Here is an 18,091-nt window from a genome sequence, read left to right on the forward strand (position 1 = left end):
TTGAGTATTTCAACAAAAAAAGGGGCTTTTCGGTACGCTTTAGACAGAACACGGTTCGGGGCGCATAGGGTGAGATGGTATTTTTTTCAACCTTACTCGAATATATTTGGCCAGATTTGTTTTGTTACTAATTAATGAATGAATTAATGAAAACCATCGTAAACTTGAGTAACGATTTGTCTCAATACTTGTTCGTTTATTCAAATATATCTAATAATGAAAGGGTTAATGTTTTAGAGCTACTCAATGGTTGAATGAAAATATCAATTTACAGCAAGGAAATATTACGTTCGGTTGGTGTTAGTAAATTAGCAATATCGATGGATGAGTGATTTTTTCGGTTAGGATAGCGACAGGTTCAAAAAGTGTAAATTGATTTGTGCAGCGCATTGCTCGCGCTTGCAGATCTTTTACCTGTTTTGTTCCAACAACTTCACACTGCTACTGAGTTATTAGGCAAAATGCGTTACAAAAGGTTTTGAATGGTCGTCTGCCTCGGTCCGTCCAATGGAAGATATTATAACTGTGTAATACTTTCGTTGATAGTTGTAATTGTTGCTGCTGTTGCACTCTACTTACTGGTTGTATTTTAGTTTAGTTAATTAAAATATCTAGCCCTACTCGGAAAGAAATTTATATAGAAAAAACGTCTAAAAATGGAATTAAGTTGATTTCAGTGAGATACACTGCTACTACTGACCCGTCATGTCGTAATCTTCTCAAGTCATCATCACTCGCTTCGTACACGCGTCTGAGCATTTGGCTGTTCCATTAGTTTCCGTCAATCAAAGGGCTCCAATTCTCATACTTTTGGCAAACTTTAAGTAATTGTGTAGTTGTATACATTTGGCATGATTTGTATTGTTTAGATTCAGTTCACCGTATTGTAATCCCATTTTGGCTACAATAGTTTGGATTAAATTCGGCTTTTTGGGACTGATGGGAGATGTTTAATTTTTTCTACTATCACGTTGAAAGCTGACAAATGAACACGATTTTCTTGTGTTGATAAATACTTAGAACTCTTGCTATCTATTACACACGAATGTGTGGAATGCGTTAGTTAGCCGTGTTAGTTGAGAAAATGTTAGCATTTTAGGACCGGCGAAGGAAATGTAATATGAATAGATGAATTCGATGATCTTTCAGTACTGAGTTGATAGTTTTCAGAAATGGTGAATGCGAGTTCTATGGATAAACTGATAAGCAGGATATTCATTTGATACATTCATTCGATTTTAGGCACTTTGAAGATTGATGAATAATATAGTTATTACTCAGAAAAAAAAAGTGATCTGCTAGTTTGGCGGGGTTGTGTAAGTCCACCTTGCTACGATGAGTATGTTAGTTGGTAATATGCATATTGCGTTTTGGTTACGATATATTTCTAGATAAAAACTAAAAAAAATCTGAATAAAAATTGTATTTTATTTTCGAAGACGAAAACATTAAACAGGACAATAAAAATGTAAGCTCCTTACCAGGAATGTTTCGATATAAAACAGTAATACAGTTTTCATTTTAAGATAGCTACCGAAAATAACACTACAAGTAAGCTTAAGTAACACAATCAAAACATTTAATGTGATGATAGTACGAATATCGACGCGTTTAAAAACACTTAACATGTTCAGAACAAAGTTTCACTGTACATACTAAGCTGGATTGACTCTTTACAGTACATATTTATCTAACAGTTCAGATCTGCTCAGTTTTTTTTTCATCAAGAGTATTCTTGTGAGTTAGTATTGTCATTACAGTTAGCTAAGGATGCTTGCTTTAAGCTTTGCTTTTTGTGACATATTCCTTGAATACTTCAAGGCGTTTAGGGCACATCCAAAGTCATTCGTGTTTTTTTTTTCATTGGCTAATTATGCCTAAATGCCCAAAAGTTTTCACCAAACGCCCGAGAGTATGCACTAAACACAAGTATGCAAAAAATGGGTTATACACTGGATAATGATGAACATTATACATGATTTACGAAAAAGGGAATATAAAAATCTTTTAAAGTTCATTGTAGCAAATTGGTAACAATTTTCAAGCACAAATCGTAAAAAATGTGATTAATGCTCTGGCTGCAGAGTGAATATATGGCTATCTAGAAGGAAGTATATGAAACTGTATTGTATAATAAACTGATGGCTTCCTCCTTGAAGGTAGAGTTGGTGGTTTTGTATAAGCTCGTGAGCTAAAGCTGCATCAGTTTTACTCGATTGGTAGACACTGGAACGTTTTATTTTCAGAAGGAAATATTTGCTCTTACATGTGAAATGTGATCCGCATTTTAAAAGCCCGTATAATTGGTTAAGTGATATGCTTCCGTCCAGATAGTCAGTCTGCCCTTGCTTCAGCCAACTCAAGGTCAAGGTTAATTATCGCATATCTAATCAGTATAGTCAATTAATTTGCCGTGAAACGGCTTCAATCCTCCAATATGTAAAAAAAAACAAAGCTTAAAGCAGTTACAAAAACCAAAATTCAACAAACTTACATTAAGCTAGCTAGCAGTACGCAAAGAAACAGGTACGTGTACACCTAGACATCCCTTAAAAGTTAGATCTTATCCAGCTAAATAAAAAAAAAACATAATAATGTAAACAATTTTTTCATGGAATAGATAAAAACGCCTTCCTCCAGTCCCGTTTGCAGTTAAAAGATACGTATATGCTTATTGTGTATGTCCACTTGGCCGAATTTGGCACGGAAGTTATGATAAGTAGGATAACATAGTTTGAGAATAGCGTTGTCCACAGTAGTGTGATGACCGCTTTTCGCCGAATAATTCAATTTACTTGTTAGCAAGTGTAATAATAGTACCTACTTTTGTAGTGATTTATCTACTTATCAGCTTGAATCAACCTGTTCGCGATATCAATTCCTTCATTTTGTTTGTTTTATATTGTTCACGTATCGACTTAATTGCATTATTCTTGGCTAATGTTGTGATAATATTGATTGAACTTTTTTTCATCGCATATAATACAAGACGTTGCTCAGGCAAAGATATGGCCTGTCTTCGAATCGTTTTGGCTATAATTACATATTTTACAGGTTTTAAGTTCCATTGTCAAATGCTTAACATTTGCACACTGGGAAGAATATATGTATCTATCGCTTGAATTCCTGGGGATGGATCTAAAGGATGCTTTCTCCTCCGCATCTCACTCTGTTGGCGTACCTGCGCTTGCTCGGGTAGTTTTTGTGTGTGTGTAGAATGTAAATCTATAAGTATGTTACCCACCCACCTGGTTTTAGGAAGGGGTAACCCTAGGCCTTGATTAACCGACAGAGACGCCCACGTACCCACTTGTAAGCCTTGCCGCGGAAGTCGTTCATTTTCGGCGAGGACTGGTTGTTGCTGCTGCTGTTGCTGTTGTTACTGCTGCTATTGCCAACCGCTCCTCCGTCGCTACCAGTCATGGTGACTGCTGTTGTGGTGACTGTAGCTGATTCAGGTCATGGGATACCACCGCTGATGGACGAGTTGCTCCAACGAGCATCGTCGGACTCATGGGTGAGATAACGCAGCCCGACTTGGCTCTCCAGGATGCGCAAATCATTCCAGGTTTGCAGATCCTGTAGCCAACAGTGCAGCAGGGATTTGTCCACGGTGAATCGTTTCCGTTGCTTCACTTGCAGCAGATTATTGATGAGATCGATCGCTGAAAATGAATAACGGACGTTTCGTTAAGTCGTCTGATAAATGATAACTACTTTATAAGTCTACCATCAGAAGATATTTCCTTCCACGGATTCGGAGGGTACATGAAGGCCGCATTCTGGATCTGGTCGTTGATGTCTTCGTCTTCGTTGAACGGAAAGGTACCGCTTAGACTCACGTAGATGATTACCCCGACGCTCCACATATCCAACGAGCGGTTGTAGCCCTTGTTCCGAAGGACCTCCGGAGCTAAAAATTTTTGAGATCAAATAAAAATGGTGCTTTTTACACACTTGGTACACAATTCTAAATTACTTTATCATCAAGCCTATGATTAAAGTTGAGGGCAGTAAATATAGGGTGGTTGTCATGTAGCATGGATGAAGTTAGCATGACAGCTATTTTGTATTTTTTTTACAAGGGGAGAAGGTAACTCAGGAAGTGTGGAGATGCCGCACCAACGACGACCCACTAAAACCAGTCCACGCACCGTACTAGAGCAATTCGGGTTGAATTGCTCAAATGGTGTACAGAGTGCACCGACATTACCCTTGGCCTCAGACGCTTATCTCCCCGGAACCACCTTACGGTACTTCTTCGGGGAAGAGCCAGCGCATATAGCACTTAACACATGTAGCAGAAGTAGCCTAGGCAAACTGCTTCTCCTAGCCGACTTAAACAATGTTACAAGGGACCAGCCTCGGCAGAGCTAATCCTCTGTAGCCAACTTTTGGTCGGCGTGCCATAGGCGCTGCAATTGTAGCATAATGTGAGTGGCAGCCGAAGTTACTGCATTCCAGCACTCCGCATCCGCACACATTCTTTGGATTATATTGTCCGGGGATGTGTACCCTCCACATGTAGCGATCATGCGATCTCTCACAACAATGAAACACGGGCAATCGATGCATGCTCCTCTGTTTCCTCCACACCAGCATAATTAAAGCACGCAAGAGATTCTGAATGCCCGAACCTATACAGGTACTGCCTATAACAACCATGTCCTGACAGAAACTGCGTCAGGTGGAAGTTCACTTCCCCATGATTTATTTTATACCAATCTGATACATTTGGTATCAGCCGAGGGTCCATCTACCTTTAGTGGAGTTATCCCATACCTGCTGCCAACCTCTGAGCGTTGCCTCTTTATACGCGTTGCGAACTCCTCTGGTACCTCTTTGGTTGAAGCATTGACCATCTTCCTTGATGATGAGCCCGATGGACGTCATCCCGGCTATGATGCACACGGCCTCATTAGATACCGTTCGGTATGCGCTTGCTACTGTTGAGCTCATGATCCTGTACGTGCTTTCCACCGCTTTTCTGAGCGCTTTTGACCAGATTAGTTCTCCATACCTTAGTATGGATAGCGCCACACTTGCCAGGAGCATGCGTTAGCTTGTAATTACAGGAGAGATGTAAGACACCATCATCGGTAGTGCCGATTTAGCCGCAGATGCCCTATTACAGACATATTCAACGTGCCTAGCGAAGCTGAACTTGTCATCGATCATTACCCCAAGATGCCTAAGGGATCGCTTGAACTCTATAGTTCAATTACCTACCGAGATAAGCGCCCGTTGTTCGAACTTGCGGTTGTTGACCACCACCACCTCAGTCTTGTGACGGGCCAGTCCTAGTTTCCTAGATTTCATCTATTCCTCAACTATGGAAATGGAGGGCGCTGCTATCAACACTACTTCCTCCATAGATTCACCATGGACCTCTAGGGTGATATCGTCGGCGAAGCCAACAATCTTAACACCCGTTGGAAGGGGTCGTCTTAGTACGTCGTACATCGCATTCAATAACAGCGAGCCTAGGTTTGAACCTTGAGGTACTCTCGCGGTAATTCGAACGCTTTTCTGTCCCTCCTCTTGAGGCGATGAAGTGCGTGGGCTATCGTTTCCCAGCTTGCGCTGTTGATTGCATTCTTCACATCCAGAGTGCCAACCGCGCAGTGACGGATGTCGCTTCTTTTATGATCGATTGCCACCACAGCTGTCTGAACGACCGGCTGGATAGCGTCCAGAGCACATATAGGTCTACACGCCGACGGGTCACCTGATGGTTTTCCCGCCTTTGGCAGTAACACCAATTTCTGTCGCTTCCATACATTCGGGAAGATTCCATGATCTATGCAACGTTGCATCGTGGTTCTGAACATGTCCGGATCCACATTCACTGCCGCTTTTAAGGCAACATTCGAGATACCTTCGGGTCCCGGTGCCTTGTTTGACGCGAATGTCACGACTTCTGCCAGCTCTTCGTTCGTCACCGTAGTCACTTCTTCTACTTCATCTGCCGCGTACGTCATTACCACTCTGTAGGCGTCACCCCACGGACTCGAATTGACACTCTGGAATAGACTACCAAAGCATGCCCGTATTCGACTCTTGATTTCCTTTTTGAGAACTAACTTTGCCGCTCTGATGCTGCACCACGTTCTTCTCTTTGTGCTTCTGTGCGTGCGCGTTGCATTCTTCGTCTAGCCCGTCTAGCGGACTCCAACCACTCAGCTAAGGAACCCTAAAAAAAAGAAAGCTCTAACTCCAACCGAACAACAGAAAATTCTTACGCGCTCCGGAAGTTTGGGTGCTCTGAACGTAATGCTCAATTGCATTGTAGGTTCATTCTGACTGTTTACGTGTCGATTCATATGGTACAGTCATTACTGGATACTCACATTGCATAACATCTTCTTCCAAAATATCCAATGGCACACCGGCGATCACACCTGTGACAGAGACCAGATGTCGTGGTATGTATGCTCGGTAATTTTTCTCCTTCAAATTCGCATCTGTCGTCAATCTGTTCGCGATTTGTTAGTTGTTGAAATAAACTATCAGCTTGGTACGTCCAACCTGTTTCATCTCAATGATGTGGATCTTGTACATTGGCATTTTACGAAGTGCGCTGGCCTACGATAACTTGTTGATTTTTATTTTCCCATTCTGTGTGTCGACCAACTCTACCATAACACGAAACGGTCCTTGGTCACCATTTTCATATTGGTAGTTCACTTTTCTCGAACCGGTGCTTGTGCTGGTATTCCTACTTGTCCACTCTTGATTTAGTTAAACGTAGTTAAAAGTATTTGAATGAAATGTGCTGAAGTTTATGATTTGAAACGTTTTTCGTAATATGAATCACTCTTCGAAATGATTTTCTAATCACTCTCCACAAGGAACGCGTGTTGTAACTCCGACGTCTCGTATTCGAATGGTTTTGATAGCAGTTTCGCCATCAACAGATAGTGGTCGTAGTCAATGTTAGCGCCACGATAGGTTCTGACGTCGGTTATGTTGGAGAAGTGCCGTCCATCGATCAAAACGTGTCGATTTGCAATTCTGTCAGTTGAGACGATCTCCAAGTGTACCGATACGCGAGGCTGTGCTTGGCCATATTCTTGGAGGCGGCATTGTTACTTGGGTTATAGATTTCGCCACCTCCATGAATATGATCATTCGCAGCACATATTTCCAGCACAGCCTCCCGTATCGGTGTTATAAGTTGTTTTATCAGCTGGAATTAGCTGTTACCGACTTTATCATTATATCAGGCCAAATTGCGTCCCTGACCTATAGTGCATAAATGACCACCACTGATATTGTTTTTCAAGCTGTCCCGCATTTCACGTGCCATTTCCGCCTTCATTACATGGACAAACTGTGCTTTGTAGAGCAAGGCCAATTGCTGCACGAGCTTTACCGTCTAACGACAGCCATGCCGCGCTTTGGGTCTTGCCTGTTCATTTTTTCTGTATATCTGTATTATGCCAAATGTCCGTTATGCTAAATGACACCGACTATGCACATGTTTTGATACTATATACCAAACGAGCAAATGAATACTACACTACACATGGTTTGATATTATACTATATTACTTTCATATTTAAAATGAATAGTTCAAAATCATTCCAAATGTCCATTCTGCCAAATTTTACATTGCTTTTAAGTTATATGTATTACGATTATAATAAGTAAAATGGAAACTTCAGGTCGTCTAATAAATCATTCTCAGTCTATAAAGCTAAATCATTAGGAATACCAATCTGATAGCTGCAAACAGTAACTTACCTAAATATGCAGGCGTTCCAACGACGGATCGCCGGAAGGACTTTTCTCCGATAATTCGCGCAAAGCCAAAATCACACAGCTTCACCTGGGGAAACTCGTTGTCCGACGATAGAAGTACATTCTCCGGTTTCAAATCACAGTGCACAATATTCCGACTGTGCAGGTATTTCAAAGCAACGAGAATCTGTAACGAGAGAAATGCATTCAAGGTTATTACTTCGAGAAACCCCCTAATCTATCACGTTCGCCTCATACCTGAGTAATCAAAAATTTAGTAACCCGCTCGTTCAGTCGTCCGTTCTGGTGCGAAAGAATCATCTCCAGCATATCGCCTTTCAGCTTTTCCATCACGACAAATATCCGTTCAGGTGTTTCGAACATCCGCTCCAGATTTACCACGCCAGCATGCGACAGATTCTGCAGTATCGCTACTTCGTTCTTGAGCTGCGCTTCCTGTTTCGTGGGGAAGCGTAGCTTGTCGATCACTTTGATGGCAACCGTCCGGTGCGTTTTCCGGTGCACTCCTCCGTACACGATGCCAAACTGGCCCGAGCCGAGCACTTCATCCGGGAAAATCTGATACAGCTGGCTCATGTCGGTGACCTTCTCTTCCGGTTCTCCACCGGCGGATTCCGACCGTATGTTGGTCACCGGCATTAGCGCCTGCTTGATGGCTGTTTCCCAACTTTTGGCCAAGTATGCACCGATTCCACTGTCCGGCGGTGGAAGAGCTAGCATAGGATCTCCTGGAATAAGCGAGTGAAGCCATTTTTGTTCAAGGATCAGAATAAGGATTTCTCAGAGATTACAACCAGGCTTCTCTCAAAAATCTAATGAATATTATGGACCTTCAAAAATTCATCCAACAATCCTCCATGGATATCTTCAAAACCGGTGGAGGAATTACTGAAGAAACCTTCCATCAGTCCTGGTATCGCAGATAAAACCTCACTCACCTTCCTTCAGATTGTACAACGGGTCCTGCCCGACAAAATAGTCCACGTTGGCCGTCCGGATTTCGAAACAGTGCAGCACTTCGCTCTGCAGATTCCTCGCCGCGTCAACCGTAAGAATCTCGTTCAGCGGAATCTCCCGGTAGTACTTGCTGCCCTGGTCCGACACGAACAGCGTAATCGCCTTCGAGTCCAGCCGCCAGTAGTGCCGCTTGACAGATTTGTCCTTGTTGGTGAAGTGCACCAACCAACCTTCTTTAATTGCCCGCCCATCGCGCCGCTTGGTGTGCTTCACGGACTGGACGATCCTCATCAGGGGAATGTTCGCACTCGGGGAAGACGATGAGTTGCTGGATTGTCGAGATTGCTCACATATGACCTCAAGCCGATCGGACGACTCGTCATCGCGCAGCTGAGAGATGATACCGTTGATTTTTACCGGTGGACCACTGTCCATCAGGTTCACGTTTCGATTCTGGTTGATACTATTATTATTGTTGTTGTTCATCAACCCGCTTCCGCAGAGATTGTCATCCACGTCGCTTTCGTCGCCTGTGTCTTCCTTGTAGGTCATTTCACGCTCCCCGAGCAGGTTGCGATCGTCATGCGGATCTACCGGTTGGGTATTTTCTCCAGTACAATCCTTCGGCACGAGGTCCACACATTTCTTGTGTGCATTGTAGTGGCAGTCGCGACATTGCACTCCCTGCTTGAACAAACCGCGGAGGAGTTTCTTACAATACTGACATACCGTGGGACGGGTATAGGTGTGAATGGAGAAACTGTGAGGTATTTTGATGCCTCCGACGGCGCCACCCCGGCTGCCAAGCGATGGCGATCGGCTCTGCCGAATGTTGGCCGTCGATTGGACATTTGGATTGAGCTGAAAAAAAAAAAATAGTTTTTTAATGTTTTTATTGGAGTTGATCACAGGTTCATAGAATGATCAGCTACACGACGTTCCACGGTAAATATGTAAGGACATAACTTGCTTGCGCCTAAAACTTTCCGTCATCAACGATGCACGGTACCGACGCCCGCCTCGGTACAATCTAGCGCGACTGAAACAACCAGCATCTTGCACCAGTTGAGGACTGCTGGAGGACAGTCAAAGCAGCCATTAACGCTGCTGAGAGCATTGTCGGATACGTGGAACGGGGTTCAAGAAACGATTGGTTCGACGAGGAGAATCAAGAGCTTTTGGAAGAGAAAAATGCAGGGCGGGCTGCAATGCTGCAGCACGGTATGCGGCAAAACGTGGAACGATACAGACTGAAGCTGTTCCCACGATGGGGGAAGTTAAGGATGCCATTCAACAGCTCAAGAACAATAAAGCCGCTGCGCGGGCAAGGGTGATATCGGAGCCGCACTCTTCAAGATTGGCTGCATCGGTTGATAATCAGAATCTGGGAGACGTTACCGGAGGAGTGGGAGCAAAAGGCGATATATTCCCCATCTACCCTAAACGCCGCTACGAAGTGCTATCCCAGATTCTCTTCCGTCGTCTATCACCTATAGCAAACGAGTTCGTGGGAAATTATCAAGCAGGTTTCATCGACGGCCACTCAACAACGGACCAGATCTTTTTCATCCGGTAAAGCCTCCAGAAATGCCATGAGTACCAGGTCCCTACGCACCACCTGTTCATCAATTTCAAAGCGCCATATGACAGTATTGACCGTGTAGTGCTATAAAAGATCATGTACGAGAACAGTTTTCCCGGGAAGCTGACAAGATTGATTGAAGCAACGATTGAAGGTGTGCAAAACTGCGTAAAGATCTCGGTCAAACACTCCAGTTCGTTCGAATTCCTCCAGGGACTACGACAAAATGAGTGACATTCGTGCCTGCTGTTCAATATTGCACTTGGAGGTGTCATGCGGAGAGCCGGACTTAACTGTCGAGTCACGATTTTCATGAGATCCGGACAATTTGTCTGCTTCGCGGAATACGGAAGGAAATTTGAAACGGTGGCAGATTTGTTCAATCGCTTGAAACGCGAAGCAACAAGAGTTAGACTGATGATGAATGCGTCGAAAAAAAAGTACATGTTGGCAGTGATGCCACATACACAGATTTATCTGTAATTACACAGATTTTTTCTTGTTATTGCCTACAGATATCTGTGATCACAGATCACAGAATTTTAGGATATTTCACAAGTTTATGACACGTTTTTGGAAGATTTAAATCAGAAATGCCATTACCCTGTTTAATTGTTCTCAAAAACTTAAGAATTTCAATATTTTAGAAACTATTAGTACTTCTAACTAACCTTTATAAGAATCAATTCAAATTAAACATTGATTACAAGCCAAAAACAGTCAAAATACGCTTGCAAAAATTCTTTCTGACCTAAATAAATATTTTGGATATTTTTGCGACACAGATTTTCACCAAGATTTTTGGGGGTTGACTTAAGATAAAAAAGATTTTTTCAGCCGAAAACACAGATGAGAATCGGAAAAATATGGCAACACTGCATGTTGGTACACGCAAAAAAAATTGTAAAGGTAAAAACTACCATTTTAGGGGGTTAACTTAAGCGCTCGCACCGGAAATTTTCAGCAGACCAGAAATGCGCTTGATTTTACCATGTCTGTAGTTGGAATCAGATTGTTGTAAATTATTTCTGTCAAATGTACCAGTAATGCGGTGTGGTGTACCGTAAACATAGTAAATTGGTCTGAATTTCCATGATAGTTTTAAGAATGGGCGTGGTCAGCTAAAACAGTTATTTTTACCACAGAATTTTTTCCCGTGTAGGCGAAACTGAGCGCGACAGGGCTCGCCTAGGAAGCAGTGTCACGAGAGACGGGGATTATTTCGAGGTGGTGGACGAATTCATCTACACTCTTAAAAATAATGAAAATTACTCTGGACGTAATTCTGGTTATGACTGAATGACACATGATGTAAGTGATGGAACGACACAAAAACGTGTCTTTGAAGATGTATTGAACAAAAAATGTAATTTTACATGTTAAAGGACACGAAAACTATGGAACTGTGATCGACATTTCCCGAATCAGACACTAACGTATTTGAAATTGGACACAAATTTACGTCATTCGGCTCGCTTCTTTTATGTGCATCCCAAAAGACGTAAATCACATTATTTTTTGGTACTGTGTACCTTGGATCCGATCTGACGGCCGACTATAACGTTTATCGTGAAATACGAAGGCGCATCATCTGTGAAAGTCGTGCCTACTATGGATTCCAGAAGAAACTGCGGTCAAGAAAGATTCAGCCCCGCACCGAATGCACGATGGACAAAACGCTCATAAGACCAGTAGTCCTCTACGGGCATAGAACGTGGACTATGCTCGAAAAGGACCTACAAGCTTTTGGGGTTTTCGAACGCCGGGTGCTTGGAACGATCTTCGGCGGCTTGCAGGAATACGGTGTGTGGCGGCGAAGGATGAACCACGAGCTCGCCCAACTCTACGGCGAACCCAGTATCCAGAAGGTGGCCAAAGCTGGCACGATACGATGGGCAAGGCATGTTGCAAGAATGCCGGACAGCAAATATGGTGTTCGCTTCGAATCAGGTTGGTACAAGAAGGTGTGGAGCGCAGCGAGCTAGGTGGTCAATGTACAAGATTTATGTCGACGCTTACAACTATTCATATTTTGTTAAATCAATTTATTTAAGTAATATTCCGAAGGTTTAAATTATACATTTAAAATACAAGCATGAAACAAGCTCATCTAATTGATCATCAATCCTAGACTGAGCAGCTGTAAGCTACTTTAATCAGCATGCTCGTTTCACAAAAGCAAAATATCACTCCAGCAACGCGAAAACCCGAACTCAGAACAATTTCAAACAAAAACAAGAAAAAAGACAAAGCTTGCTGAGAAAGCAGTTAGTATTCGTCTTTGGTTACGTAAGGAGAAAGGGGGGAAGGGGGATTCCTTGCAAATTGAGATTAATCTGGAATGCATGCCATTGACTTTGAGAAAATCGGTTAGAACTAGACCGATTAAAGATATGAAAAATAGATGTTAGATAAGAAAAAGTTTACAATCTTGATGAAATTATGAACGCAAGCTTTGGAGGAAATCCTTAGAAAATATCTGAAAAATTTCTATATGAATTCACGGAGGAAATCCTACATGATTCTGTGGATATATTTCTGGTGAACTTAGGACTGTCTTGAGAAATTTCAGAAATATTTTTTGCCTCCAAATATTCGCGTAGTAATTTCTCAGGACATATTTATAACAATTACATGAATAATACTATTAAAAGAATTGTCAGGGAAATTCGAGCGAGCAGCCTGGGATGAATATCTAAATTAACTTTGTGAGTAATCCCTGCTGAGAATTTTATGAAAATGCCAATCCCTGATGGAAACCTTTGGAAACCCGGAAAAAAAATTTAGAGTAATATCTGGTGTAATGCCACGTAAAATTACTTTTAATGGTATTCCCTGATTTTTGTGTTGTCGCCTAAGCTGGTTACGTATTTCTCCTCGAGACATTCGGATAATGTTTGTGTTTGCGTACAAATGCGGAGTGGTACGGTATGATACTCGATGAGCGATTGGATGTCGCACCATCGTCGGATCTATTAGTCGTTGGATCTACGACGGGAGTCGAATCAGTTCACCTTATGCAACCCACAGACGGTCAGACCCGGGGCAAACGACTTTTTAGGGTTTTTATGAATCGGAAGAAATGGATATTGATGAGGATTTCCAGTTATAATTAGCACGAAGTATTCCGACAAAACATTTAAATTATGGGGGGCCTCTGTCGGGGATTATTGTGAACAGTCATCAATAAAGGAATGGCTATGGGTATTTCTCCAAACATCCTATCCAGAATATATTAGTGGTTTTCTCTACTTATTCTGCATAGGAGTTTTTTCTATGGATTACCAGGGATTTCATCAATAATTCATCCAGGGATTTTATCGATAATTTATCTATACATTTTTGTACACATTAACCAGAAATATCTTCCGGGAAAATCCTTCAGGTTTACCTTCAGGAATTCATCCAGGCATTTTTCCAGAGATTCCTTTAAATGTTCCTCTACAAATTATTCAGAATTCCACTGATTCATTCAAAAACCAATCATCAAGTTATTTCCTGAGTAATTCTTCAGGGCTTACTCTAAGCCTGCCTCCAAGAATTCCTCCAGATATTTCTATAATAATTCTTTCAAAGATTCCTTCTGGAATTCCTCTAGGAGTTAGTTCCAAGGATTAATAAGTCACGCATTACTACAGGAATCACATCACGCATTCTTCCAGAAACTTTTCCAAGGATTCCACAAGAAATTCCCTCAGGGATCTCACCAAAACCTTTTCCAGGCCTTCCAGGATTCATCCTTAAATTCCACCAGGTGTTCCATTAGAAATTCCAACAGGTATTTCTTCAGCGATTTGTTCCAGTAATTTTTCTACAGTTTCATCCGATGATGTATCCAAAAACTCCTCAAGGATTTTCTTCAGTAATTCTTCCTAGGATTCCTCCAAGAATTCCACTTAAAAATTCCTCCAGAGATTAATTTAAGAATTTTTCTAGTGAGACTTCAGGATCTCCTTAACAAATTCTTTCAGGATTCTTTTCCTGCGATTCTACCAAAAAATTTATTCAGAAATTCATTAAAAGATGGCTCAAGGAATCCCTATCAATAAATTACTACAGGGATATCATCAAAAATTCCTCCCATGCAAAATCCTCCAGTGATTATTCTAGTAATTTCGCTGGGAATTCCTTCAGCATCCTTCCTTGATCCAAACAATCTTCCAGGGATTGCTTCAGAGATTCTTTTACGATTTTCTCTGAAATTCTTTCATAAATTCACCAAGAATTCCTCCAAGTGTTCCACCAGCAAGCCTTCAAGGATTCCACAAGAAATACTGCAAAAGAATTAATCAAACTTTTCTCCACGGGATTCCAACAGGAATTACTCTAGAGGTTACGCTTGCAATTTTGGAGAGATTCCTTCAGGTTATCCTTGGGGATTTTTCTAGGGAATCTTTAATAAATGATTTTGTAAATTCCTCCAGTGTTTTCTTGAAAGACTTCTCCTGGTAGCTGAAAAGCATACCAACATTTTTCAGAGTTCACTAAAATGGGAAAACTGCATTTACGCCCTTTGCGCCACCTCTAAACCTTCACCAAAAATTCTCATTTTTTCACAGGATGTTATTTTGGGACCGATGATCATTTTCCACTTTGTTTATCCTGACTACGGAAGATTTTCGGAAATAAGCCCCACCCTAGCCACCCATCTGCATCGGCAGTTTGTGGGACACCGAAGCTCGAATTTGATATGCTGACGTCGGTGTTCGTACAACATCCCTACAGACAGTACTATTAGCTCGTCAAACATTTGGCTCCACCCACCGGTGGTTTGAGTTAAATCAAACTCATTTATTTTTGACCGACCGATTCGTCAACCGTCAAAAAACTGTCAATTCGGTTCGTCAAGCAGCATCACGGTCAAACATAGCACTAGAGATGTACCGAATATTCGGCCGGCCGAATATTCGGGCCGAACATCTCGATTTTTTTAATTTTGCCGAATATTCGTTCTGCCGAATAATAAAATCCGTTATTCGGCCGAATATGCCGAATAGTGACCGAATAATAACAAAACTAACTAAACTGTAAAAAAGATATTATGTTTATGTAAGGAAAATTTAAATAATCAATAATTTATTCAAATTGTGACCGAATTTTTCTTGTTATGGACACCTTGAATAGACTTCGATGTCAAATATTGAAAAAGTGAGAATTTCTCTGTTCTATGGCGTTACCATTTTCTGCAAATCAAATTGTATCTCATCTTGCAGGAGCTGTAACGCACCGCTTGGCTAGTTAGAAGCGTTTGAAAATTTGTTTTCAAGGTATAGATGCATCGAAGCTAAACCCGGCATTTTCAAGAGCACAAATCTAGAGAACCAGACAACCGTTTGTGCTGAAAATTTAACTTTGTGGTCAATCGCTGGTGTTGACCAATCATTCCAATATTCAGTGCGAACGGCTGTCAGATTCTCTAGATTTATGCTCTTCGATGCAGGTTTGGCTTCGATGCATCTTCACCTTAAAGTCCGTCAATTATCAGGACTTTCTATACGTTCTATATTCTTTGCAAAACCTACTGATCACGTTCTTCTATTATTATGAGAGTCAGGGGTCTGCATCCGTCTATTTGCCTCAATTTTTATGAAACACTTCCAAAAGTCGGATGAATAGTAAACCAAATTTCTTAAACAAAAATCAACAATAGGATACAGCTTCCTAGCTTCAGAAATACAGAAATCCTCAGAACTTATGATTTCTGCAAACGGTTTCAAAAGCTCAAGAAGACGATCATTCATTTCCATTTATACTTCGTTTAATTGTTCAGCTTTCCCTACTTAAAAAACTGCACATACGGGTGTTATTCGGCCGAATATTTAGGTTTTATTTGACCGAATATTAAGTCATTATTCGGCCGAATGTTCGGCCGAATATTCGTTTGGCCGAATAATAATATTTCAACTATTCGGTATTCGGCCAAAGGCCGAATAGTGCTATTCGGTACATCTCTACATAGCACCAACATGAGCATCAACCTGGGGGCAGAGTCAAAGTTGGTCAAACCGTCTGAGCGTATGTGGGCTGCATTAGTGCTCATAGTCTCTGCGTACTAGCTGCGATGGTACGCTTTTGGGGAGTTACTTTGTACTTCGTCATCAAGGGCGGAAGAACGTACGATCCTCAACGAGAGCACGTAGTATAATCTCGATAGATAGGCTAGCGAATCGTCGGGAAAACCAATAGACGAGTAGTACGCATTTACACCTCGCCGGGATCATCAGTGTGAGCATTTATGAAGATGTAGAGTGTTATAGCAATGAAATTTCTTATTAGTAGTGTAAGAAATTACGAATAAATTAAATTAAACGTAAAGTAGTGCAAATAAACGATATGTAGTGTTTCCTAAACTGTGAATAGTGGTTGTTATCTGCTTCGATACGAAAAGGTTATTCTGAACCATCAAATTGGCTAGCCAACTATCCTCTCGACACTGGAGTCGATTGATGACAAAGTGATGTAAGTCCTTTTCGCCCTGAGTCCTACAGTTTGGTAGGCCTGACCCTGAACGGTAATTGAAGTCCAAGACATCTATGTTCATTCATGTTTTAACAAATTATACAGTTATATGTTTCATGAATGGCACATTTCTAGTGAGACCATGTACAGGGTGTTCTCTACCTGGAAAAAACCTGGAATTCTGAGGGAATTTTGGTCACAATCAGGGAAATTATTTTGAGACAGTAATTCATGGTAGAATATGTTCATGACAAACGATTTTCGCGTCAAAACCCAGAGCAACCATATTTTGCATAAAAATAATCTTCAATGAAAAAAAAATTCGGCAGCGCCGCTATCAAAAAAATGTTGAGCTGTTCAGTGAGGATCCTTTCGAGTGTGAAATTTCATGGACTTACCAAAACATGATTGACGTTTTTAATATTTCTAATATTTAATCAGTAAAAGATTAACATATCTAGGTCCAATAGCGGGTTTCTTTTTTGAGAATCAGTCTTTATTTTTATGCAAACCTCTAAAAAGTATCTATTTTTGATGAAAATTCTCTGAAGTCTCTATTTTAACCAAAATGATCTCTAAAGACTTGCAGATAATTACTATGCTATTTTTTTTCTCATATATCTCAAGAACAGCTCCAGGAATTGTTTCTCCAGGGATTAATTTAAAATTTTGGAATATCTTTGGATCCAGATGACCAATGATCAATATTGTCACAGATTCTTAAACTATAAGAGTGGTACAAAAATATCGAGAAACAAAAAAGTTATCGCGATTTGAATATTTTTTTAGCGGTGAAAAATGAAGCTGACGGTAGAGGGATTAAAGGATTTTCCCCAAAATTTCGTTTCTGTTAATGGGAAGACTGCTACCTAGCAAATCATGGAATTTGATAAGTCGCATGACTGGTTTCTACAGCATTGTGAAATTGATCACTTCTGTCGGGATATTCGGAACATGTCCTGTGTAAAGGTTGCATTACCTACGATTTCTTTGAGGTGTTTGTGATGTCGCACGAATGCATTTGAAACATTGTGGGAATGATCAACTCCTCTGGGGCTCCCTACACATATATGGCTCAACTAAACAGACTTTTGTGTCCTCATAGGTCCAGATATTCGATTCTTTACGGCTGCATTCATCGATAGTGTTTTATGTACACAAATCACGAATATCACTAGTTGAATGAAATCATTGAACAAATCTTATTTCCGCAAGTTTTGATCAGGCTTGATAGAAACTCCTCTGCGATGCAATGAGGAGGCGATTTTGCCGTTTTTCTGAGGAGAAAAAAGTTAACCCAATATTTTGATCTAACACATTATTGCCAAA

At 41.2% G+C, this 18,091-nt stretch overlaps 1 protein-coding gene across 6 annotated transcripts in view; it reads right to left on the bottom strand.

Moving 5' to 3' along the window:
- Nucleotides 1–546: 546 nt before the first annotated feature.
- Nucleotides 547–18,091, bottom strand: part of LOC5576480 (serine/threonine-protein kinase D1) — a 50,722-nt gene continuing 33,177 nt past the window's right edge. For 5 of the 6 annotated variants that reach the window (XM_021844897.1, XM_021844931.1, XM_021844904.1 and 2 more), the window contains 5 exons: nucleotides 8,703–9,582; nucleotides 8,002–8,492; nucleotides 7,747–7,930; nucleotides 3,731–3,913; nucleotides 2,804–3,665 (listed from right to left, as the gene is read on the bottom strand). In XM_021844897.1, coding sequence (XP_021700589.1) covers nucleotides 3,460–3,665; nucleotides 3,731–3,913; nucleotides 7,747–7,930; nucleotides 8,002–8,492; nucleotides 8,703–9,582 — 1,944 coding nt within the window. In that variant the 3' untranslated portion in view covers nucleotides 2,804–3,459. Of the gene's footprint in view, nucleotides 3,666–3,730; nucleotides 3,914–7,746; nucleotides 7,931–8,001; nucleotides 8,493–8,702; nucleotides 9,583–18,091 lie in introns of all 6 variants that reach the window. The other variant, XM_001662623.2, reaches the window with a different exon arrangement.

The sequence above is a fragment of the Aedes aegypti genome, chromosome 1 (assembly GCF_002204515.2).
Source record: "Aedes aegypti strain LVP_AGWG chromosome 1, AaegL5.0 Primary Assembly, whole genome shotgun sequence".
NCBI lineage: Eukaryota > Metazoa > Arthropoda > Insecta > Diptera > Culicidae > Aedes > Aedes aegypti.